This window comes from Rosa chinensis, chromosome 1, assembly GCF_002994745.2.
Source record: "Rosa chinensis cultivar Old Blush chromosome 1, RchiOBHm-V2, whole genome shotgun sequence".
Lineage (NCBI taxonomy): Eukaryota > Viridiplantae > Streptophyta > Magnoliopsida > Rosales > Rosaceae > Rosa > Rosa chinensis.
Genome location: NC_037088.1, coordinates 43,057,196 through 43,083,376, shown reverse-complemented (window position 1 = coordinate 43,083,376; position 26,181 = coordinate 43,057,196). Strand labels below are relative to the sequence as shown.

Genomic DNA, 26,181 nt, shown 5'->3' with positions numbered 1-26,181 from the left:
AAGCCAGTTCAGAACCTATATACAAACAAATAAGCTTCAGAAAGTTGAAATTCATTTCTATCCATCAGAACACAACTTTCTACATGCCATCCAAAAGTGCATATATCCAATTGTTATGCTTATGATTTAAATATTGAAAGAGGCAGCTCACCATTTTTTGTGAAAATTGTAAATAAATAAATAGAGCAACAGGCAGCTCACCATTCACACACAAGCAAATCTCCGAAACCTCACACAGAAGCTATCTTCGCAAATCTCCTTTTTCATATCTCCAGATCCAACACATTTCCTCTCCTTCCCTCATTTCAATGAAGAGATTGTTTGCTAAGTATCGACAATCTCGAGATGAAGATCATGAAGAGATGTGTAATACTAATGCTCTTGTGGTAGCAGCAGTCGCTGAAGCTGAAGCTTCCTCTCAAACACGAAGAGGGGGTTCTCGACCGGGGCGTGCACCGAATGATAAGCGATTTAGGGAATCAAGAAGGAAAAACATGATGGAAGATTACTTTGTGGAACGTCCAATTTTCAGTGAAGAGGAGTTTCGGACAAGGTACCGGATGAGTCACAATGTTTTCAACCGCATCTCCAGTGACCTTTGTCACTATGACCAGTACTTTGTCCAAAAATCAGATGCTGCTAAGAAAGTCGGACTACTTCCCTAACAGAAGCTGACATGTTCCGTAAGAATGCTTGCTTACGGTGCTGGGGCAGATCAATGAGCTGAGTATTGTCGAATGGCGAAATCTACCGCCATCGAGGCTCTGAAACGATTTACAAGAGGAATCATTAATCTGTACTCGGTAGAATACCTCCAGGCTCCTACTCCAGCTGACCTCAGAAGACTTCTCGCCAAAGCTGAGAGAAGAGGTTTTCCTGGGATGATTGGAAGCATCGACTGCATGCATTGGCAATGGAAGAATTGTCCAACAGGTTGGGCTGGAGAATACAGCGGTCGAAAACGTGTGCCCACTATCATCCTCGAAGCAGTCGCTTCTTATGACACATGGATATGGCATGCCTTCTTTGGAATGCCTGGATCAAGCAACGACCTCAACGTGCTTGCTAAGTCCCCGTTGTTTAACGAGCTCACTGCTGGTCGAGCTCCTCAGATCCAAATTCAAGTGAATAAAAGAATTCACAATTTAATATACTATCTCGCTGATGGTATCTACCCGCAATGGGCGACATTCATGAAATCAATTCCAAGGCCTACACGACCCAAGGATCTGAAGTTTTCCCAGGCTCAAGAGGGGTACAGGAAGGATGTTGAAAGATGTTTCGGTATTTTACAGTCGCGCTTTAATACATCATGTTGACATGTATTGTTCTACACAACATGATAATCGAGGATGAAAGACCAGATGACAGCGAGTATTGTTAGAGGAGCGGCTTGTGGATGGGATAGAGAAGACCTTCAATACATCATGCTGACATGTATTATATTACACAACATGATAATCGAGGATGAAAGACCAGATGACAGCGATGAGGATTTGGAGTCCGATGAAGAAGAGGATAACAATATGAGGCCCAAGTTAGCCCAGGTTTGGGAAGGACCGACCGGTGATGACTTCGATCCTGTTGGTAGAGATGGTTATTATTTCAACAGATTCATGGGTGCCTCTCTGACTTTTAATTGGACATGTAACTGGGAACCTTATTCCCAAATGACTTTTAATTGGGGTACTATTTTTAAAATTTTCTCTAAAGAAAAATGGTATGAGAGGGAATCTCTCACTACGTACCTGACGGGCGGTCTATATATGAAGACGTAAGGTACGTACACACTTAAAATTCGATACTACTTGGGTATGTAGCATACCTGGCCAGCTATAATACAATGTTAAATTTGCATACATATTGGAGTGTTCTTTTGGTTGTGATACTGTCGTGTTTTTTTTTTTTTGTACATACGTGCTGTCGTATAGGTATTTTGTACATACATGTGGTAGTTTGGTAAGTAGTTGTCTATAAATTATCATTTCACTTCTTGGCTCTGAAAACCAGATTCCTCTTCTAATATCCCCTCTCATACGTCTAAACAATCTGGTTAAGCTTGGTGCTTCATTAATATTTGTATCTATGGCAAGCATCAGTTTTTTTGTGTTGGGCTGATCAACAATCCTCATTTCAATCATGTTGACATGTACTTGATCAATAACTACATGCTGTTCATGGATTTTTCTGTGCAAAACCATCATGAAGGTGAGATTGTTGTTCGGTTCGCCATTCCCATACTGCTAACCTTGGTTCAGATCAGATATCCAGCCGAAGATTTGTTCCGAACACGCCCTATAACCATCACGGTTGTCCTGTCTACCTTGCTTTCCTATGGCATGGCCCTCGCCTTCGGGGTACTAATTAGGCAAAGACGTGGCCATGCTCATTTTCATGGTCATGGCCGGTCATAGTTTGTCTCCTCGAAGTTATTGGTATCGGATTGCCTTGACGGTGTTTGGATCAATTTCTGTGGCGTCACTCCTTGCACTTCTGTTTCCACACAACAACTCCACTTCAGAGCTGCATCCTCGATCTGCTCTTCGTTTTCTTCGTCTTCGTGTTGCTGGGAAGCTTGGTGCGGAAATTGTACAGGCGAAATCGGGTCATGATCTGAAGGGCACGTCCACTTTTACGTCTGTCCTTCATGGATTTGCATATGCCACGACCTAGAGGGATAGTCATGCCAATGACCAACGTTGAAGAGGCCAATCATTTTCCATGCATTTTCTCGGTTGGACTTTTCTTTTGAAGATTTTATCATTTGAAGAATGTTCCCTCGAGTTTTATTTCAATAGTTTAATGACGAAATACATGTCTGTGATTCTGTGAAATGATAGTTTTAATATAAATAATAAAACAGATTCGATTAAAAAACTCCACCACCAATAAAACAATAAACCTTTTTTTTTTTTCACTCTATGAGAGTCTAATTAGGACCTAACAGAAGAGAGATTTATATCACTACACCAATTAGTACTGCTTTCTTTCAAACACTTGGCAAGAAAACTGAAATTTACTGCAGTAAAAATTTAAGTAGTCATAATATTGACTTGTTTTTTTATCTCATTTTTTATTTTGTTCGACTCATATATGTCAAGCAATTTCACGGGAATCAGTTTGTTCGGAATTAGTTAATTAACCCAAAATTCCACCAATCCACCATGATGCCAGCACCATCTATATTGATCGATCAGACTAGCTAAGAGAGAGTTGAATCAGTTTAAAAGAATCTGGATAAATTGGTCTGCTCGTATATTGGCTTGACATAAATAAATTTATGAATTTTTTTCTCAGATTCGGCAAATCAAAGAAAGAAAATAATTGAAATACATCTAATGGTACACTTGTTTTTGTCTCGTCTACCACATACCATTATGAATTGGTCAATACAAATTTATAGAGTTATGCATAACTACATGAACTTAGCAAAAATATATATATATATATATATATATATGTGTGTGTGTGTATTGTTGCATCAATGCAACTATATATAACTAGCCAAAGAGAACACTAACATCGTCAAAAGCAGATTTTGCAACTTATGATCCAACAAACAAGCAGATGCTTTAGCAAATTCATAATTCACTATCTTATTTTTGGTACTCAAATTTATCATCTTGCTAATTTGTTTTGCAACAACAAAAGACCATATTTACTATTCTCGCAGCAAATCCGTCGACGTCAGTGGCAAAAGTGGAAGTTTCCTCCTTTTGCCCTGTAGCCGAAGGAATTTAACCACCACCAACAACAGTACTACTACTAGCAGCAAGACCAAACCAAGAAGTGCTGGCAGCAGCAACACTGACTGACATATCCATAAGATGACCGGAAAAAGAAGGGCCACGAGTAACGAAACTGAGACAAAACCAAAGAAAATCATGCCCAGGCCGCACCACTTACGAGCTCCAGCATATCGATCACAATCAACATCTTGACTTTGGCTTGTAAGAATCCGGAATCCCGTTGAGGACAAGCAATGTGCGAGTAAGCTGAGCACGACAAGGATGATGGTGACAGGGTGAGTTTGGAACAGATTCTCTGCTGGATATCTGATCTGGATGAAGGTGAGGAGTATCGGAACAGTGAAAGCAACAACGTCGTGATGGCTAGAATAGATTGAATATGCTTTCGTGTACCGCCGATTGTTGTCGAAGAAGTACATATTGACATTTGAAGGATTACTCATTCCAATAAAAAGACGATAAATAGCCATTTTTCTTACGTACCCTACTTGGTTTCGCAGAGACGAATTAATGGAACTGCAAGTAATTTATAGAGAAACCTAGCTTTCGATCACTTCTTGGTATCCATGTAATCCAATGGCATTTCTTGTAATAATATGTAGGTCAACATTTGCAAGGGTAAATAACTAAATACCTATTGTTGCCGCCTTTATCCATGTCAGCTGAGCAATGATCCTTAAACCGACTTTGCTACTGCTTAAACCGGCCAACATATTTGTCCTGCACAGTGCCTCTCTGACTTTTCTCACATGCGGCCATGCTGCCACGTAAACGCAATGGGAAACAAAAGGGAAGGTTATTTTCAACATTTGTTAGCCCATTGCCCTTGACGTGTATTGGTTATTACAAAGGTTGCCCTACATACTCGCCCCCTTTCCATGATTCTGGAATTTGACCCAAAAAAAAAAAAAAGATGATTGATTCTGAAAAGAAATTTCGTGAGTATTGTATTTGACAATATGTGGCTCAATTTTCTAAATCAATATCTGAAACCTTTTATTGTTTTATTGTATCGCATCCACATTGATTGTTCTCCGACGTCTACATTATCACAATTTTCTTAGTCAATTTTTAAAAAAAAAAACAATCAGCACAACAAAAACATATTATGCGTCTTCGTCAAAGCGACTGACGGAGAGGGAATCAAGGAATCAGCGATTACCATCAATCAGCACAATTACGGGTCAATCAGCATTTAATGTCATCATTGTAATTGATATTTCGGTTGTAATTCTCTCCTTATATAAAGGGACTATGAAATGAAATGAGAATACCAATTCCAAATCTCAATTTACTTTTACACATTATCAGCACGCTCAGAGCAAATAGCCAAATGAAAAAAAAACAACAACAACAACAACCGAAAATCCTAGAAGAAAAACTTTTTCTTGGCCGCCACCCTACAAAAAAAAAAAAAAAAATTCCTTTTCTCTCCAGCCACACATCAGCCTGCCCACACCTCGTCTTCCCCAGACTGGCCTGCCACCCTCCCTGCCTACAGCAGACCCGCGTCCAGTAGCCCGCGCCTTGCACACCCCGCCTCCTCACCTGCAACGGAGCTGCTACACCTGTACGCACGGCCCAACTCTCGCCTAGTCTCGCACAGCCCGCTGCCCACCTCGCCTAGCCTTGCACGACCCAAGAAGGCTACTGCTCGCCAGCTCTCTCCACCGTCGCAGTATCCAGATCGGATTCGTCAACCCATTATCTGCACAGCCTCCAGATCGCATTTCTCCAGATCGGCGTCAGCCCATCAGTTGCCGGAGTTAGCCCAGCGCAGCGCACGGTTACGCAGATCCCAGCGCCCTTCCACCTGCGCACACCCTGCCTCCAACAGACCCGCTAGCTTGCTGCTTCTGCCAGCGTCTCCCACCCATCAACAGCAGCATGTGAAGAAAGAAGAAGACGCGACGCGAAAGAGGAAGAAGAGAGAGAAAAAAAAAACGGTGTGACCCGGCCCAAAAAAAAAAAAAAAGGCCTGCGGCCCAGCAGAAAAAAAAAAAAAAAAACAGAGAAAAGCAAAGGGAAAAAAAAAGCAAGGCCTTATGGCCCACTGCTGAAAAAAGAGGAAGCTGCCTAGTTTTTCTCAAACCCAAAAACATCGCTACGCACACATGCGTGTGCTAGGATTGTTTTATTTTCTCAACAACAAGTATGTTCTCTTTTATTTATTTAATTTAATACTATGGTATATTTAATTATTTATAATTAGAATTTTTTTTTTAGCATGCTATTTTATTGATTGTTATATATGTGATATATATTCGTGGAATTTAAAGCATGTGATTTTCATTTATGTTTACTATTTTTTTAAGCATGCTCTATATTTTATTGTTTATGTTTGTATCATGAAATTTTGAGCATGTTTTATTTTATTTACGCTTATATAATTATTTCTAAGCATGTCTTTATCTTATGCTATTGTTTATATTTTATTTTTACACATGATATATGTAGCATATATTTTGTTGTATATTTGTGCAATTTGAGCATGCCATGCAATTTATTTTTATACATGCTATGTTTTATTCTTTATTATGTGCTATGATTATTCCTTATTTAGAATGCTATACAAAAATTCGGTTTTGCCTTGATAATGAAAATTCATGCGCATTATACATACACACTTACCATGATAAAGTATTTTCACATAGCATCGAAAAAAATGTGACCATTACGAATTTTGGTCTTGAAATCTAATTCATATTTTTGGAATAAAAATTCACGTGGATGTCTTTATGACTGCGTAATTTATATCTTCCCTCTTGTTTATGTAGATGTCTGATCCAACTCGACCTGAATTTGACGTCTTGGACTCAGAAGGACTTGAGTACCATCGTTGGGTTTCCAATGTGGAAACTGCCTTTGTGGCAAAAGACTACACTGCTACCATTACCAACCCCAAAGATGATGAACTATCTAATAAGGTGAAAGCAAATGCCTTAATGTTTCTGAGGTGACATATTGATCCTAGCCTACGCTGGGAGTACATTCAGTTGAAGACACCCAAAGAACTGTGGGATGCCCTTAAGGAAAGTTTTGGAAACATTCATGACACTTTGCTCTCAGAACTGGCCGTTCAGTGGAATAAAATCCGCTTGCTTGACTACAAAAGGGTCAATGACTTCAACAAGGAATTGTTGCGCTTAAAGGCACGTCTCAATTTCTGTGAAAGGAAAATCACAGAAGATGATATGATCTACAAAACTCTTTCCACCTTTCCTACTTCAGTGCTTATACTAGCGAACCAGTATAGGCTGGAATATGACCACAAAAGAATCACAACCTTCAATAAGTTGATCAGCCTACTGCAAGTGGCTGAGAGGCATAATGAGATTCTCTTGAACAACAATGTCAGGTAGGGGTCATCATGGGCAGGGCTAGGGTCGGCCCTACCCTAAATTTTAGGGCTTAGGGTCAGGCTGGGCCGAGCCTAGTCAAAGTCAACAAAATTTAGGGTCAGGCCGGGGCTTAAATATGCTAACCCTTACCTGCCCGAAAAGCCTGAGCCACTAGGGCCAAAGGGCCGGGTCGGGCTGGCCTTCCGAATAGGGCCAAATAGGGCCTTAATTTGTTTAACAAAAAGAAATATATTACTTTTATTTTTTATCTCAAAATGTAGCTCTCAATGATTATATAGGTAATACAAGACTCATTATTTTTGTTGATCATATTTAATATAAATATATATATTGAAATTAACTTATAAGTTATAACATTTATAAATATTAGTTAAGATGGTTATATTCAATTAACTATCTCTCTAAATCTCCCAAAATTAATTGTTGTTTAGCAAAGGAAACAAAAATTAAAGAAAATAAAGCTTAGGAAATCAATTACAAAAAATAGATAAGTTGTATGTTATAGACTAAAGAGAAACATATTTAAAAAATAGAAAAAATAGAAAATTATTAGGGCTTAATTGGCGGGCTTAAAGGGCTGGGTCGGGCCGTAGGGTAGGGTCGTGCTTCATTTGCATAACCCTTACCCTACCCTATTTGAGAAAGGGTAGGGCCGGCCTGCCCTAATGCAAGGGCCGGGTAGGGCTTCGGCCCTATGGGCCAGGCGGGCTAAGGGCCAAAGGGCTAAATGATGAGGCCTAATGTCAGGCCCACTGGGACAAAGAAAATTCCCGAGGCTAATTATGAAAAAATGAAAGGTGGAAAGAACTCCAATGCAAAGGGGTTTAGATCGATGTGCTGATCCCTACCCACGTGGCAACAATGCACCACGTGGAAAGGGACATGGGGGTCATGGAAACAAGGTGCAAAGGGCACCTACAAACCCTTCAGTCAAACAGGATAGCGTTGGCAATGAACCATGCTATAGGTGTGGAGTCATTGGGCATTGGTACATGAACTGCCAAGCAAGCAACATAGTTGCAGCCAATTACAAGAGGTATAGGGAGTCTAAAGAACAAGAGGCTCACTATATGGAAGAAGGAGGCCATGACCTAGACGTCAACCTCACAATTGCAGACTTCAATGGTAACGAGGAACTTGCTCAGTCAATGGATGGTCTCAATCTTGACTGATCTGCTTTATTTATTTTATTTTCCAAAGACAGATGTGAAGGCATAATGCCTCATTTTTAATTAGACTATTGCTTGGTCTTAAAGTTTCTTTCAATAATGGTTTGATGAATTAGAACAAGACCTTGATTTGATTATCGTTGGCTTATTAATAAATTTTGAATTTTCTTCTGAAGCATTGAATTTATTCAAATTTATTTACTACACATATTTACATGGTTTGAAATAGCACTATAAATATGTAAAGCAATACATCTAGAAAAAAAGAAAAATTTAGAATGAAAAGATTATCATTCTACCTAAATAGAAATACTCTAAAGAAAACGAGATATGCTATGTATGCACCATGTTAGGTCCATAATTACCTAGTAATTATTCCCCTAATCTTGCACTTTTGCTTAGCCTTTGTGTTTATTTATATCTATTTATTATGTTTTCCTTATCATGCTAGGAAATGATGGAGAAACTTGAAAATGCACTAAAAAGTCAGTCTTAGGACATTTTCCTACTCTGGCTAGGAGAAACCGAGTAAGGCAAGGAAGGAGTAGCGGCAGACTGACCAAATGAACTCCGAATGATTTGAAAATTTCCATATCCATTCTAGACATCCTAAGGATCATTTTTTATGAATAGTGTAAGAGCTAGTTCGGAGTGGAAGGCCTTCAAAATATAGGTGCAAGTTTCTAACTAAAAGAAGAAAACTACTAAACCGGAGCTGCAATGATTCCCGCAGCATTTACGGCCACACCACTGTGAATTAAGCTCTGAAATTTTACCAGGATGATCTACACTCATGGAGGAATATTTTTTATGAAGAAACCGAAGGCCAATTCCAAAGTCTCCGTGGAGATTCAATTGAAGGAAGAAAGGAGAAGAAAGTGCGCAAAATGACAAAAAAATGGGTCAATGGAGGTCAATGCCGAATTTCCAACCATTTCTAGCCAAGGACATGTGTGGGGGGTATGGAACAGCTGTTGACTAGGGTTAGAGAGTTTAGGTGGGAAGACTTTAGGTGTAGGTTCTTTTGAAATCCAAAATTTGAAGGATGACAAGTGGTCCTCCTCTTACATCTTACACCTTTGTCTCCCATGACCCTTCTATTCTTACTTTATCTCCTCCACCAAAATATCTATGGGCTTCCTAGGTCATTTTCATGTAGAGTTAAGGATTAGATCCACATTTTGTGCTTACACATTTGTTCTTTACATCTAGCTCTTCATTTCCTTTGATCTCCACCCTCCATTCATCACTCTTGGCCTATAAAAACACCCTCCCCTCATGGTGGACCTTTTTCATGTTCTTCTCTCACTTTCTCACACATCTCTTCACACATTTCTCTTAGTTTCATAGCTTTAGTTCATAGCTAGTTTCTTAGTTTTGTGTAGAGATAAGTGTATAGCTTCTTGGGTTCTTGGTTTTTCCTTACCAAAACCGAAGTATCTATACACTTTTGATCAATCACAACTCTAGTTTCACATATTCGAGTCTTGCTCATCATACTTCTAAGAGACTTTGTGGAGTTGCATGGTGTTTTTGGATTCTTTCTCTTATTAGAAACCAAAAATACCATGCTAGGAAACATTTCTCACCTTATTTTGCATCTTAGAGGGTAGAAAGTGTTCTTAGAGGTACGGTTTGGTTCTTTTTGGAACCAAACCCGTGGGTATTCCTTCCTTTATCTACTATTTTCTCTCTTAACTTGATGCTTTACAAGTTTATGGCTTTAATTTATGGAACTATGAGTTGTGAATAGAATAATTTTGAGGCTAGGGTTTAGCCCTAGCCGAATTTGTGTACAAACTATGTAGTTAAATTTAATATGGATCATGCCATGAATTTTTACTTTGCTAGTTTAATTGTTCATCATTTATGCTTCTTAGATTCGTCACCTAAGGTTGGTAAATGTTGATAATTTCATGGAAGTATGCTAGGCTTGACAAACTTAGTAAACTAAAGCATGTTGCAAATGTAGAAATGGTAATCTTGTGATAATCAAATAAGGTTGCTTGGGTCCTTATAATTGAGCTTATCATGTGGATGTGGCTTAGGTGTCCGATAATCAAGGGATCTTAGCTTGCATCTACATAGGTCTACTTGTGTCCAATAATCAAGGAATGGGTAGAAACTAAAAGGATTGTAGGAGAGTTATGTCCGATAATCAAGGGGTAGCTTCGATACATTCTCTAGTATAATTGTTTATTGGTTACTCGATAATCAAGAGAACCGAGGGGGATTCCATCTTGGCTTGAGCATGTTAGATTTCGTTGCTTAGAATTTGAACAAAGGAGGTTAGGTGTGATGCCTTACAACCCCTTTTATCTCATTTGATCAAATCTCTTACACTTTGTTAATTAGTTTATTTTGCTTTATTTGCACTTTAATTTTTAATATAGTTAAAATTAACTCAAAAGCCGATTCACTACTATCCATTGTTAATATCACTTTTGGTAATTAGACTTCCAAAGGGCCAAAACTATTGAACTTGTAAAAAGGTAGACTTTGCATGTTTTTCTAGGTTTATTTTCGCGGTGATCTAGTTAGGGTGGAGTTTCCCCCAATCCCTTGGGTACGATACACTACACTTTCCCTTACTAAAACTTGACCTTCTACACTTGGAAGTAAGGAACATCATACACAAATTTGCACACACTTTCACACTCAATGATGTCTCTAACACACCAAGAGCTAATCGAACCTTGTTAAGTTTCAAAGATATTCGTGCCAATGATTATCATGTAGAAATACACTGAGAGAATGGAACTGAATACCTTTATATTACCTCCAATGAATGTGGAAGGAAACACATTTTAGAGAAAATTATGAATCAATATAGTGGACTGTACCTCACTACGATTCGGATCATTGAATCCTATGCTGTCACCAACAACAAAATGTGAGACACTGACTCATACAGGCTTTGGCATGACCGCCTAGGGCACTCTGGTCGTGACATGATGATTCATATTTTAAAGAACTCATATGGACATCCCTAGCTTCTTTTGAGTGAAAAATAAAATGAGACAAAAATCCGTCACACTGCAAGGTGTCGGTCCTAGTACTGCTTAAATGCAGCCAATGCCTTCTGAAGTACCAGAAGCACTACCTCACTCCCATTATGCTTCATTGACTATTTCAAAGGCACATCACTCGTTTTGCAAAGCCTACTCTTTAGTAAAAATAGGATCGAGACCTTCCTATGCTAAAGATACAAAACAAAACATTTCATTCTTACAAAGGATACAAGGAGATATCTGTGGACCTATCCATCCAGAATGTGGACCATTCAAGTACTTTATGGTTATGGTGGATGCTTTGACATGCTGGTCACATGTCGCTTTATTGTCCACAAGAAATGCTGCATTTGCAAAACTCCTAGCACAAATTATACGCTTAAGGGCTCACCACCTTGATTACCCTATCAAGTCTATAAGGCTTGATAACGCTGGAGAGTTCACATCAAAAGCATTTGATGATTATTGTATGTCTATTGGGATCTATGTAGAGCATCATGTACCCCATGTGCATACACAAAATGGTCTCGCAAAAACCACCATCAAAAGGCTACATATGGTGGCTAGGGCACTGGTTATGCGTACCAACCTGCCTATATCTACATGGGGTTATGCAATATTGCACGCAGCTTTACTTATTCGTTTCAGACCCACTGCTAGCCAACCATTTTCTGCGTACTAGTTGGTAACTGGATATGAGCCTGACATTTCACACTTACGCATATTTGCTTGCGTAGTATATGTGCCTATTGCGCCCCCACAGCGCACCAAAATGGGTCCCCAGAGACGATTAAGTATTTATGTTTGATACGAATCCCCAACAATTATCCGCTATTTGGAACCCTTGACAGGCGATCTCTTTACCGCTAGATTTGCAGATTGTCACTTTGATGAGATAGTCTTCCCGTCGTTAGGAGGAGATAGGAAAAAGGATTTTCCAAGAGAACGACAGGAATTGTCGTGTTTTGTCCCCACTCTGTCTCATTTTGATCCCCGCACTTCACAATGTGAAAGTGAAGTGAAAAGAATAATCGATCTTCATAGCGTAGCAGATTCGATGCCTGATACGTTTACTGATATCGCAAAAGTGATGAGATCACATATACCAGCTGCAACGTGCCTGGAAGGTTAGAAGTCCCTAACAAGGGGCACGATGCCGTAGACAGAGGCGATGCAACCACACTTAGTGGAGGTGTGGTTGAGGTAGTGGCTCCCCAAAGGAAGAGGGGGAGGCCACTTGGTTCGATTGATACTCACCCAAGGAAGAAGTGGTCGAGTAAGGCACAAACCGATCCATTAATCATCAATGTAGAGAATCCCTCTCATGAGATTGTCTCTGATTATAGTTATGTCCATGAATCAATACTGGAGGACGCTCTGATGTTTGAAATGATTCCAGAGAACAAAGAAATCTCAATGGATTATGAGAGTGCGTATGAGTTGATAGAAAGATCTTCCATACACATTGATGATGAATTGCTCAAGAAATCATAGAGCACGATGATATCGAACCACGCTCTGTTGCAAAATGTCAACAAAGAGTAGATTGGCCTAAATGGAAAGAAGCAATCCAGGTAGAACTAGATTCTCTGGCAAAGAGACATGTATTTGGTCCAGTAGTGCTAACCCCACCAAGTGTAAAGCCTGTAGGACATAAATGGGTCTTTGTCAGAAAGCGTAATGAGAAGAATGAAGTCCTGAGGTACAAGGCTCGCCTTGTGGAGCAAGGTTTCTCACAACGCCCTGGAATTGACTATGAGGAGACATACTCTCCCGTAATGAACGTTATAACGTTCCGTTACTTAGTTAGCTTGGTAGTTTCCGAAGGACTGAAAATGCAGCTCATGGATGTGGTTACTGCATATCTCTATGGGGATCTTGATTCATATATATATATATATATGAAAGTGCCTGATGGCCTTACATTACCCAAGACAATTGACTCTAAACCACAGAGTGCGTTTGCAATTAGATTGAAACACTCACTTTACGGATTGAAAGTACAATCCGGGCTGATGTGGTATACCCGTCTAAGTGACTACTTGATTGGGAAGGGATATAAGAATGATGAATTATGCCCCTGCGTATTCATAAAGCAAACAAGTTCCCGATTTGCAGTTGTAGATGTATATGTCGATGATATGAACATAATAGGTACTCTTGATGAAATAAGAGAAACCGCGAGCTACTAGAAATCTAAATTTGAGATGAAAGATCTTGGGAAAACTCGATTCTGTCTAGGCCTTGAACTAGAACACCGAGTTTGTGGAATACTAATCTACCAGGCTGCGTATGTCCAAAAGTCAGGCGATTTAACATGGACAAAGTGCATCTTGCTAGCACTCCCATGATCGGTTGAAGTTTGGATGCAAGGAAAGATCAATTTCGTCCAAAGGAAGATGACGAAGAGGTGTTGGGAGCTGAAATTCCCTATCTAAGTGCAATAGGCGCATTATTGTACTTAGCCCAATATACTCGACCAGACATTATATTCTCAGTGAACTTGTTAGTTAGATTTATCTCAGCGCCAACGCAGCGTCACTGGAATGGTATCAAGAACATTTTCCGATACCTAAAAGGAACCATTGACTTGGGACTGTTCTTTCCCTATAGAGAGACAAGAGGGACCGCAGATGGAACTGCAATCCCTAAAGGAAATGTTGATGGCGAAAGCGCCACTCACTACACTGAAACGCCAAATGACGTTATGGTTGGTTTTGCTGATGCTGGGTACCTCTCTGACCCACATAAAGGGCGTTCCCAAAATGGTTATGTATTTACCATTGGGAACACGGCGATATCTTGGAGATCAACCAAGCAAACCCTTGTGGCTACCTCCTCGAACCACTTAGAGATCATTGCTCTACATGAGGTGATTCGTGAGTGTATATGGTTAAGAGCTATCGTTACACATATTCGAGGGACTAGTGGTTTGAGTTCTACCACTAAAGAGCCTACTTGCATTTATAAAGATAATGCAGCTTGCATCGAATAAATGAAGCTAGGATATATCAAGAGTCATAATACAAAACACATATCGCCAAAGTTTTCCTACAATAAGCAACAACAGGCCCTCCTCAAGATTCAAGTGAATCAAGTAAAGTCTGAGGAGAATATGACAGATTTGTTCACCAAATCACTGCCTAAGGCCACATTTGAGAAACATGTGAAAAGCATAGGAATGCGAAGACTTTCCAAGGTTCCTTGATTAATGTAAGGATCAGGGGGAGGTGTAGACGTCAGGGGGAGTCTAACACACACATGTCATCCTCAAATGTAAAAGGTGCGTCGTGCTCTTTTCCTTCGACCAAGGTGTATTTTTTGTCCCACAGGATTTTTATTGTTACTTGGCAAGGTTTTTAGTGAGGCAACAACTCATGCACCATTTCGTCTTTGACTTGGCACAAGGGGGAGTGTTAAAGGAAAAACATATTATGTGCCTTCGTCAAAGCAACTGACGGAGAGGTAATCAAGGAATCAACGATTACCATCAATCAGCACAATTACGGATCAATCAGCATTTAATGTCATCATTGTAATTGATATTTCGGTTGTAATTCTCTCCCTATATAAAGGGACTATGAAATGAAATGAGAAAACCAATTCCAATTCTCAATTTACTTATACACAATCTCCTTAAAGTGGTACATATTATTATGGGTTTATGTCCATTTACCTCATTTCTAGAGATTTTTTTTCCCACTTACCCCATTAAGTTTTTTTAACTCCCTCTTACCCAAAACACTCTAAGGAGGTCTTCTCTAATACCCCATTAAGAATTTTTTTTTTTTAATACCATTTTACCCTCACCCCTTTGTTACTTAGAGAGAGAGAGATAGAAAATGGAAGAGAGAGAAACCATAAGAGACTTCGCTGGAGCCGGTCACCAGATTCCTGTCACTGGCCGCTGGATTCCCGTCGTCGGATTCAGGCCAACTTTTCTCCGAATTCCAGTCACCGGTAGCCAGAATCCGGTCATAGGCCGCCAACTACCAGAATTTTCTGAAAACCTCTATTTCCCCCAATAGACGTCTATGTCCCTCCAATACACGTCTATTGGCACCCAATAGAGAGGCAATAAACCTCTATTGCCCCCCAATAGAACTTTTGATAGCCGGAATGAGAACTAATCTTCCTAAAATTAGAAAATAAAACTTTGATTAAAGAAAAAAACGAAAAGGTTATATCAATTTTAAAATGTCTATTGCCCTCCAATAGACACTCAATTTTTTTTCTTTCCTTCTGTCCCATTATTAAAAAAAAATTGGTCTGGGCACCCATCTCTTCCTACACGGCCATGCCTTCATCTCCCTTCCATTGCCGACAATTCCCTAACCACATTGGAGCTAGATCCATTCACTTTCTTCCTCTCCACCTTACAATCCAAGCTCCTGGTCATACAAGTGTTTGGCCTCAACCTCTCCGAACACCGGTACTACTCTATCAGCCTGGTATTCTGCTCTGATCCGGACTCACTGGCGTCGAAGCCTTCCCCCTCTCTGGCATGCCTTTCCTCGCAGTCGGAGACGGCGCTCGCTTCTCTTTACTCACCTAGAGCGAGTACGACTCGCCCTGAAATGAAACCGGTAAACTTCCGGTCATATGTGAAGAGCAGGTTGGAAAACTCTTAGAGGAAGACTGGAGATGGCCACGGAGGCGAGATGATGGCCATCGATTCCCAGCGTTTCTTCCACATTAGATTGAGATTACAAATTTTAGGCCTCATTTGAGGCTACAGTCATTTTCCTAAATAATAATAGGGTCCTTGTAAAAGACCCACCATCCTCATCTACACCATCAGCCGGCGTAGCAACCACCATAGCCATTGTAATTCCCACAACCAATACCCTAACCAAGAAAAGCTCTGCCAAGCCAACTCCAGCCTCCTCAGCTTGGGCCACGAAGTAAAGTCAACAGAGTAAAGAAGTGGATGATGATGAGGACGGAGACAACATCGATGAAGACGGTTCTCTAGCTAGGAGGGCTATCAGGGACTTGATGGCTCGATCTGAAACTTTTTCTTTTAGGCTCAATCAATCAGAAAGAAAGAGAAAAATCTTCTCAATTTTTTTTAAATTCAATTATTTATTTTTTAGTGAGAGTTGAAAGAGTTAGTGCGGTGTTAGATTAGTGGTTACGTGTCAAACCTTTATTCTTGGACAGGGTTGAGATAAGAAATTTGGAGACAGGTGATCTTCACCCATCTAAGCACGAGTATAATTTTTTTTTTCTTGTTTTAATCAATTGTAAAAGTAATGAAGAATTTTGTTTCTTGTTCTGAATTAGAAAAAAGATTATTGTTTTAATCTAAATGTGAGTGTGATGAAACGAAGAATAAAAAAAATATATTAAGAGTCATTAGATTTTGGAGAGACAGTATGGTCTTTTTAAAACAATTACATGATATAATGTGACAAATAGGTGGTGTGCATGCTTAACATGACATGCCACATTAGATTGAGATTACAAACTTTAGGCCTCATTTGAGGCTACAGTCATTTTCCTAAATAATAATAGGGTCCTTGTAAACTTTGAGGATGGTGGGTCTTTTAGGGGGAGACCCTAGTCATAGTCCTCGTCGAGAGCGACGCGTATGGCATCGATGACAACCGGAGAATTGGGCTACAAGTCGTCTTGCTCTTCTAATGCAGCTTCATTCTTCTCTGAATTCGATTTTCTAGAAATAAAGTACTGGCTATTTCATTCGGAAGAGGAACACTTAAATATGTCTCCCAAAATCGGATTTCTTCTTCAAATTTATAAGGGATACAAGTGTCTCAGACTCTGACGCCCCCAAGTTCAAGTTGATTACACAGGCCATTCTCTTTGGTTGTCTTAGGATCGATGGCTCTCTGGCTATGAGGGCTACCAGGGAGTTGATGGCTTAATCTGAAACATTTTCTTCTAGGCTCAACCGATCGGAAAGAAAAAGAAAATTCATCATATTTTATTATTTATTTATTTTATTGAGAGTTAACAGACTTAGGCTTAGTTTGGTATTGCAGTGAGAATAATCTACTGTGAAATAAATCAATGATAAAAATAAGGGCTAAATACTGATTATTACCCTGTAGTTTGGGTCCAAAATCAATTCAGTCTCTGAACTTCTAATTTCATCAAAAACACCCATGCACTTTTAATTTTGATATAATAGGTCCAATTTGTTAGTTTTCCAATAATTGAAGTTATTTAACTTGTTAACGTGACTCATATATGACATGTGTTTTATGATGTGGTGTCGAGGTGGCCTGCATAGTCAATTAAGGAGTGAGTCCTACTATAAAATAAATAGTTTTTTAACAAATAATCCAACTATAACTTGAACTCATAACAGAATATTAACGAATTGGACCTATTAGATCAAAATTGAAAGTGCAGGGGTGTTTTTCATGAAATTAGAAGTCCAGGGACTGAATTGATTTTGGACCTAAACCACAGGGTAGTAACTAGTATTTAGCCCTAAAAATAATCAGCAGTGAATCAAAGCAGTTAGGCGTTTGGTAAATTTTTGAGTAAAAATGAAATTTCATTGATCAAGTGAGATGATTACAATCATAGATAATTATATCCGACACGATAGTTAGAGCATTATTATGCTAAACATTGTCTATATTGGACTCATAAGCTAAACTAGCTAGCTAGTCTGTGAGCAACACAGTTTGTGTTCCTAGGAGTGTGAGCCACTGTCAATACTCAAATGGTTTTCAGAGATGCTTGAATATCAAATATCAAGCTTCTGTGTTCTGAAAAATCCAGTTTAGTGGCAGAGATCTAGCACTGCTAGTAAATAATCGCTTTCCAAATCAACATTAGTAACATGAATCTGTTGATCGAAGTCCCACTTTACTGCCAACAGCTCAACCTGCTGTGCAGAGGCAACATGCTCAATATGATGTGTGAAACCATCAATGAATTCACTGGTTCCATTCCTAAGAACACCTCCAACACCACCAACAGTGGAGGATGGCAAGAAAGCACCATCAACATTCAATTTTAATCTATTCTGCAAAGAAGGCTTCCAATACCTGCTCTTCTATGACTTCTGTCCTTTAGCATCACTACACTGAACAACTTTATACTCTTCATACTATGTCAAACTACTTAAGAGAATTGTTTGAGGATGCATTGAAGTTTCAAACCATAACATGGTATTTCTATTTTTTTAGACATCCCAAATCACCATAAGTAGTTTTTCAAAGCTATTAGCCGGCAAAGTGCGAGGTTTCTCAAGCATCCATTCTTTGAATTGAAAGGCAGGTGAAATTTGTACCTAAATATTAAAAGGTAGTGCTGCAAGTATGGTGACTGCAACATGACTCCCACAGAACACATGATTAATATCTTCAAAGGGGTGCTGACAGATGAAACACTTAGTATCACCCTTCCCTTAGTGAGTAATCTTGCTTTACTTGGTAGCAAATTGTTACATGCTCTCCATATACATATATTTACCTTTCTAGGAACATTAGCTTTCCATAAAGCCAAAGAGTTTTAAATGGATCACCATTAGAAGATGAGGCCAAAGTATCACTCAGTACCATGTCTCTAGCTATCCAATAGGAAGTCTTGACCAAGAAGAAACCTTTCCTCTCTAACTTTCAAGTGGGTTGATAAGCTAATTGGTGCCTACTAATGAGAATACATTAATCATTTCCACAATATTAGCCTGGAAAAGATGATGCAGTACTGGAGTGAACCAATGCTGGTTAGCATCATCTAACTTATATTATGTGCTATTGTGTGTGATGTTACCAATTCCCCAGATTAGGAGGTCAGGTAATTTTAGCAAAGGGGAAAAGTAGAGTATCCTACCCAAAGGATTTGGTCAAACTCAACCTAACTAAATTACTACGAAAATATACCTAGAAAACACATGCAATCTACATTTTTACAAGCCTAAAAACCACAAACCCTTTAGAGGCTGTGATTCCTAGAGATGATATTTACAATGTTTGTGTAGTGATTCGATTTTTCAAAGGTCCAAAGTCACAACAAATTAAAGTAAGAAAAAGTAATTTAAACTAGTTAACTAAAGGAAGAGAATTCGGTATAAGAATGAAGAGGGAAACCAAGGCATCACACCTAGCCTCCATTGTGTCAAGCTTTGTGATAAGATGCAAAATGATCACACTTTTGATGACATTCTTCTCGGCTTTAACAGGGATATACTGAGAGACAAATATGCTTTAACTAAAATACCATTGATTATTGAAAACAGCCATTCCACATGTTCATTGCACTACACCAAAAATGGTTTTTTACGGCCTACCATGTGTGCCGTAAAAACTTATTTACAGCGCACAAAAACGGGCTGTAAAAACTTGCGCGGTAAAAGACATGGGGTCTTTTACGGTGCACAAAAATGCGTCATAAAAGAACAATTAACGGGCCATAAAAGTAATTCCACAAATGTTATTGAGGTCATTTATGGCCCACGTTGCACGCCGTAAAAGACCTCCTATTTAAAGCATATCCTGCACGCTGTAAATAAGTGACTGAATTCCTATTTAAGGTCCACTTTACACGCCGTAAATGAGGTCTTTTCAAACAAACAAAAAATTATATTGCTCAAATGTCATATTCATATTACCCTTATGTTATATATATATAAGAAGCTGAATGTAAAAGAAACACTTCATAAAATTTTCATCCCTAACAGATGCCACTACATATATCTCGTACACTTTACTTGATAAGATGAGTACAAAATCAAATCTGTAAGACTTAGTATCACACCACTAAAGCCATTCATTTACCCATGCTTTCAGCAAAGGGTTAAAGGTAAAGTTGCCAACACGCTCATCCTGTAAAGAAAAAATGGTGAACAAGTATTTCAGCTATATCAGATTCAAAGATCTTATGAGTAAAAGTTCACATTTAATAAACTGAAGTTCATGTTCCATTTTTATAAATTTTAACTACCCAGTATCCAATGAAGGAAGACACACAGACAAATCTGGGACGAATATGACAATAATCTCTTTATGGCTAAAGAATCCATCTTTCCAATCCTATAGTTGTGTATCTGCACATGTCAAATATAATGAAAACCTAGTCATGAATTAAACCTGCAAAATCAAACTGACTTGCAACTACTTAACCATCGCAATAATTATAAGGGAAAAGCTATACCTTAAGAAAACGATTCCAGTTCTTGCAGTTCTGAAGATCAAGTTTCGCAACATCCTTTCCATATCTACAAATATAACATCATTCAATATAATACCAAAAGTAGTATTGTCTTTGCTACTAAATAATAGATAGCAAGCAGCACAAACCTTATTGCAGTTTGAATTAAAGAGCTATCATCAACTGATGGATCACCACCATCAGTGGAATTCCATGGACTACCAATTGTCATGAATGAGTAGTGTTTTGAAGAATGGCAAACCTAAGCTTTTCTAAGAAGTGAGAAAACAAAAATAGAGACAAACCTTGCAGAATTCTGAGGGTATAAAGAGCCTGGGATATCGTTTATCCATTGAAAGATAATCCCTTCCTACATCTATCAGGCTAGATGAGTAAGCCTGCAAAAAGATGATGTTGTTATTTGTCGAGAAACTCAGCAGTTTACATTGCCTAATCAACCCACCACATACATAGATACTATAATAGTATAACTGCAGGCACATATTATCTCATTTACTAAGCATTCTCATTCTCTTCTGAGGTGAATTGATCCCATCATCCTATGATTACTAAAGCTTAAAGCCGAACAAGGCCAGAGGGCAATAAATATTGATCAAGCCAAAAGCAGGAAAAAAAGTCATATAAAAGCATAAAAAAGAGTTATAAGGATTATATTATATGACAGATGCATATGGGCTTACAAAACTAGCAGAAGGGATTTCTGAATCAGACATTTACGATGCCTCACAACTTCAACCAATCAAGTAAATGTCTTTTACACAGTTACAAGGATCAAGTTTTCAGCTTTTTCCCTACTGCATTAAACACTGTACAAGCTAGAAAGAATTACAATTTATTTTTTAAAGCTTTTCCAGAACTTCTTCTTCCTATACTAAAAATGATTGAAAAACTTTCAGTCTGCCCTTTGTACTGTGGTCTTAAACAAGAGGATGTACAACTTTTGATCCATTGAGAAATACATAAAGCCACTTACTGAGTGTGTCATAAAAGACCCAAAACTTGTTCCTACAATGCAGTGCCATGCTGGTCCATATACCCCATCAAACTCCTGCACAAGAAAAAGTAGCACAATCCCACAAAACCACACTAATCAATCAAAATTTCACATACCCAATTCAAATTCTAACTTAAACAATTAAACATAATCAACAACCAATCAATTTTACTTTTATGAGAGTCAAATCTAGAGTCTCGGAATTGAATTTTTCTAAGCTATCATAAGTCTTTCTTGCACTTTCCACAGCATAGATCTGCATAAATGGAGGCATATCAACTGAAACCACTTTTACATAATTGCTTGCAACTTACGTCTAGTAAGGTAATGAAACTTAGCAACTAACATCCACTCAGATCCTAACTCAAACTTTGAATCCAGCAGCTTACTTCCAGTGGGGTAATGAAACTTAGCAATTGAACAAAATAATAAGTGTAGGATCAGAAAGCAGGTAAGTAAATGAGTGGGAATTGAAGCAACCCACCAGAAATGTGCATAAATCGAGCTCTCTCCTCAGTTGCATGTTAAGTGAGCTCATCCCAGTAGAGTCTTCAACCTTGGAGCTGAAAGAGGAAGAATTGAGAGAAATTGATTTGACATATTGAAAATCAAGAAAGAGAAACCAGCTTTTCCTCACCAAAGTTTGAGTCGAAATGGGTTATTGGTTTGCGGAACTTTCTCTAAGAAGTGACGTCATCGGAGAACAAGACAATAGTATGGAACTTGCCAAATCATATCAGGAATTCATAGCGCTGGGCACTCCAGAAGTGTACTTTGCCGGAATCCAATCTGAAAAGCCTAACGCTTTGCAAATCCCACCTCTGCTTGACCGAATGTACCTACAAGATGTGGGAAGAATTAAAAGCTAGAATGAATTGTAGGGGAAATTGGAGAAGGTAAAAGAAGAGGAGGACGGAGGATCGATCTCTCTCATCCCACTTTGTCTGAGTTTAACCACAACCAAGTTTTTGGAAACCAGCTTGTTGATCGGACTAAATTGCAGCGTGAGACCTAATTGTTAAATAGGGGAGAGAAATTCAACTTTTAGCCAAAAAAAATGGGCGGGCAGGGCTATGGCATTTAAGGCGTGCTATTGACACATGCCGTAAAATACCAAACACACATGACTTATACGGCGTGCAATACATGTGCGCCGTAAATGCATGTCATTTACGGCGTGCTTTTTTGTGCGCAGTAAATTTTGCATAGTAAAAGCCTACTTTTGTTGTAGTGTTGTTTTTACCATTCCCTTGATTATCAGCTAAAGGTAAAATTTATGTAAATGCAAACTAAAGTTCCATGATTATCGGTTTGCCAAAGTACGTTCACATAAACAAGCATTAAGCTCTTTTGAAAGGAAATCAAGCAATTTACTTCATTATTGTTAACCACCATTTCTACGTTGCACATCTTTTATTACTAAGTTCATGACTCCTATCTACCATTTCAATATCCATACACATAGATCATAACTTCTAATGACATAAATGAAGAACAATTAAGCTAACAATATAAAAATACAAAAGCATGCTCATAAATTGCATCAAAACATAAGGTTTGTACAACCTTTAGCTCTAAATCCACTACTCACTACTCATATCCCACTACTAGAAAAAAGGGATACCAGGACACCAAATAAGGACTCATAATTTATGAGGAGTCCTTGAAGGTTTTTAAAGACACACAGTGTTAAATTGAAAATTTTTAGTGAGTGGAGAGTTTTTCAAGGACACCCAGTTTAGGGTTGCTGTGTCCTAGTATTGGGCTCCAATTAAAAAACTAAAATCCTATTGAAATAACAAAATGCCGCACACTGCAGCTGTACTTCTTGTTTTCGATTCCCTCCCCAAATTTCACTTCCCTCCTTCCCTAATTTTCGATTTCCCGCTTCAATTGAAACCCTCCCCAAATAGATAAAGATGTTTCATTCACTCTATTTCCAGTTCTTAGTTGTAAAAGAAAAAAGAAACTGGAGCTGAAAATAGATTCAATCTTATTCAACTCGGCGGAGGAGGCGGCGACTCGTAACAAGGGCTCAACTCCGTAGTCGGGTAGAGAGTCTCTGTTGTGCTCTCTCTCTCTCTCTCTCACTTAATTTCTTGGTCGCTTCCTCTAACAACTCGCACAAACTCGCCTTTATCTCTCTCTATATATCTCTCGTCTTTAATCTATTTCTGTATATCTAGGGTTTCCAGGACTCTGATTCATAGAGCAACTCTTCTCGTCCTCAAACGCGAAGCGGTACCAATCTCGATCCGGTTCATTTTTTCTTTTTTTCTTTTACCGGATTGGAATTTTTGATTTTTTTTGTTTGGGTTTGATAGGTGCTAATGGGTTTTTTTGGGTGATTGCAGATCTGTTCGGACACGAGGAAACATAAGGAGACGATGAGATAAAGGCTGAGTTTTTGTGCCCCTTTTGCGTGGAAGATTTCGATGTCATTGGGGTATAATTTTGCAAAGAACGGGGTATAATTATGCAAGTTATTTTATTTTATTTTAATTTTTTTTAATTTGAAGTATGAAGCTTTGTGTAAATTGGTTGATTGGAGCTTGCTTTGTTCTAATTGTGTAAAGATGCAACCTTTCGAGTGCGTAAATTGGTGTGCTTCTAGCAGGCTCTATAGGCTTCACTGGATTCCTTTGAGCCACGCCTATGAAATTGCTGAACAAGACGCACCCAGATAATAATGGGGATCGTTTCTCAAGAGGCGATCAAGCAATTCCAAGCTTTAATGGATCAAGGTTACTTCTCTCTCTCTCTCTCTCTCTCTCTCTCTCTCTCACTGTGTCTTACTATTGCTCATTGTTACTATTGAAATGCCAGTTGATGAACCACAGAAGAGAACATTTCAGGTACACATTTTCTCTCTCCAATCTGTTCTCACCTCACCTCAGATACAAAATGATATTTGTTTGCTGTTCCAGTTGATGGATTGTTTAAACTGGAGGGTACAAAATGAGATGACAATATATTGGCCGTAAGTTATTCCTACTCTCATGCTTTGCATAACATCATGTTATTTTTTCAGTGACTTCCAAATTAACAATCTATCTAGCCCCTGTGGTGGTCAATGAATGCTGACATTATCAGACTCTTATTCGTCTGTGCAGAAACCCATAATTCCAACTGAATTTTACAGAGGAGTGCAAGACTCACAGCTCATAGGCCTTTCAGGTTACTCTAGAGAGGTAGTCTATGGATTAAGTACATTTAATAAAGCTTCTGTAAGTATCATGATTATGTAGACCATCTTCTAAGACAACAGTTCCTAAATTTGAATTGCGTGCTTCTACCTCTTCACCTTGATGCTTGGGCTCCTTATGAAATAGGTGTCTGTGTTCATTGCAGTTTCACTACTATGTGCATTCACACATTCAAATAAATGAATATCGAGATCATGTTATTTTGGTTAGTATTAGATCTTGGAGTCTGAAGTTTCTCAAGTCATTTTCTGATATGTGCATTTGGTTGCAGCCCTCTGCATCGAAGAAGTATGGTAAGCCTATCACCACGTGTGTGAAGGTTTTAGATATGACTGGGTTGAAGCTTTTAGCACTAAGCCAAATTAAGGTATGAATCAATATAATTTAATATCACATAATTTTAGTTAATTCATTACTATTTCAACAGCATTCTTCTTTCCTATTGTACACACATGGCAAGATTTGTCCAAAACTCCAATGTCACTTGGTGAAATTATAATTTTTTATTTGGAAACTAACTAAAGTCAGGTTGGTTTCATGTCTCAAGGGATGCGTAACTGTCAATATTATACTTTCTACGTATAGAAATGAGCTCTTTAATGCAAATCTTGTTAAACCTTGTAATATTTATTACCTTTATGTTTTATTTTCGCGCAGTTGTTGACAATTATATCAATAGTTGATGATTTGAACTACCGAGAGAAGACAAATACGTACTGCATTGTAAATGCGCCGTACATATTCTCAGTTTGTTGGAAGGTCAGCCTTCACATTATTGATCTTTGTGATATACTGAATTCTTGTGTTGTATTTAACTGAGTTTATTGTATGAGCAATGTTGCCGCTATAGAGGTATGATGCTCATATTTGTTCCTAAAATGTTATTTATAAGGTCCTTTTGGAAATAGCAGTGGTTTAATTCTTGGACTGTTGGCAGGTTGTCAAGCCCCTTTTGCAAGAGAGGATAAGAAAAAGGTACAATTATTCTCTGGTTGTGGTACAGATGAGTTGTTGAAGGTAATGTGTTTTTCCTGTGATGGTTAGTGCTTTAATATTGGGAACTTGAATATGTGTGAATTATCTACAAATCATGTCTCTAATAGTGCTTTAGCTAGGAAGTGACATTATTTTAACTGAAAATTTTACCTCTCATATAAAAATATAAATTTAGATACACATGTATACATGAATACTCGGCTCAATTATATGTAGTTGTATTTTTGATTAGTTGTGCGTGCTTACTGGGCTGCTCATTGTAGGTTATATTCAACATTCTTAAATCATGTACTTCTCATTTATTCTTGTGCTAACTCAATTGCTATTCACATTTTATTGTCTTCTTAATAATGGCATGTAGGAGTTCAAAATTTTTACTTCACTCACTGAGCTAGGCCTATCTGACAACAACATATCAACACTTCCTCCAAAATTGGTCAGTATATGAGAACCTCTTGCTATTGAGTTGATCTTATATGTTGAGACTTCAATGGGTTACAAAAATTAGCAGATTGATTCTATATTATAAAGAAAATAATCATAA

The 26,181-nt window shown here is 38.5% G+C and overlaps 1 protein-coding gene and 1 pseudogene across 1 annotated transcript; both read left to right on the top strand.

Annotated features, from left to right (window-relative positions):
• The first annotated feature begins 737 nt into the window (after positions 1-737).
• LOC112167291 (putative nuclease HARBI1) lies at positions 738-1,319 on the top strand. Its single transcript, XM_024304302.1, has one exon. The coding sequence runs from the start codon at positions 738-740 to the stop codon at positions 1,317-1,319; it is 582 nt and encodes a 193-aa protein (XP_024160070.1).
• Positions 1,320-24,124: 22,805 nt separating this feature from the next.
• Positions 24,125-25,685, top strand: LOC112167281 (annotated as a pseudogene).
• The last annotated feature ends 496 nt before the right edge of the window (positions 25,686-26,181 follow it).

Bases quoted from the DNA above. Each gene is read 5' to 3' on its own strand.
- LOC112167291 (XM_024304302.1), top strand. From the start codon at position 738: ATGGCGAAATCTACCGCCATCGAGGCTCTGAAACGATTTACAAGAGGA.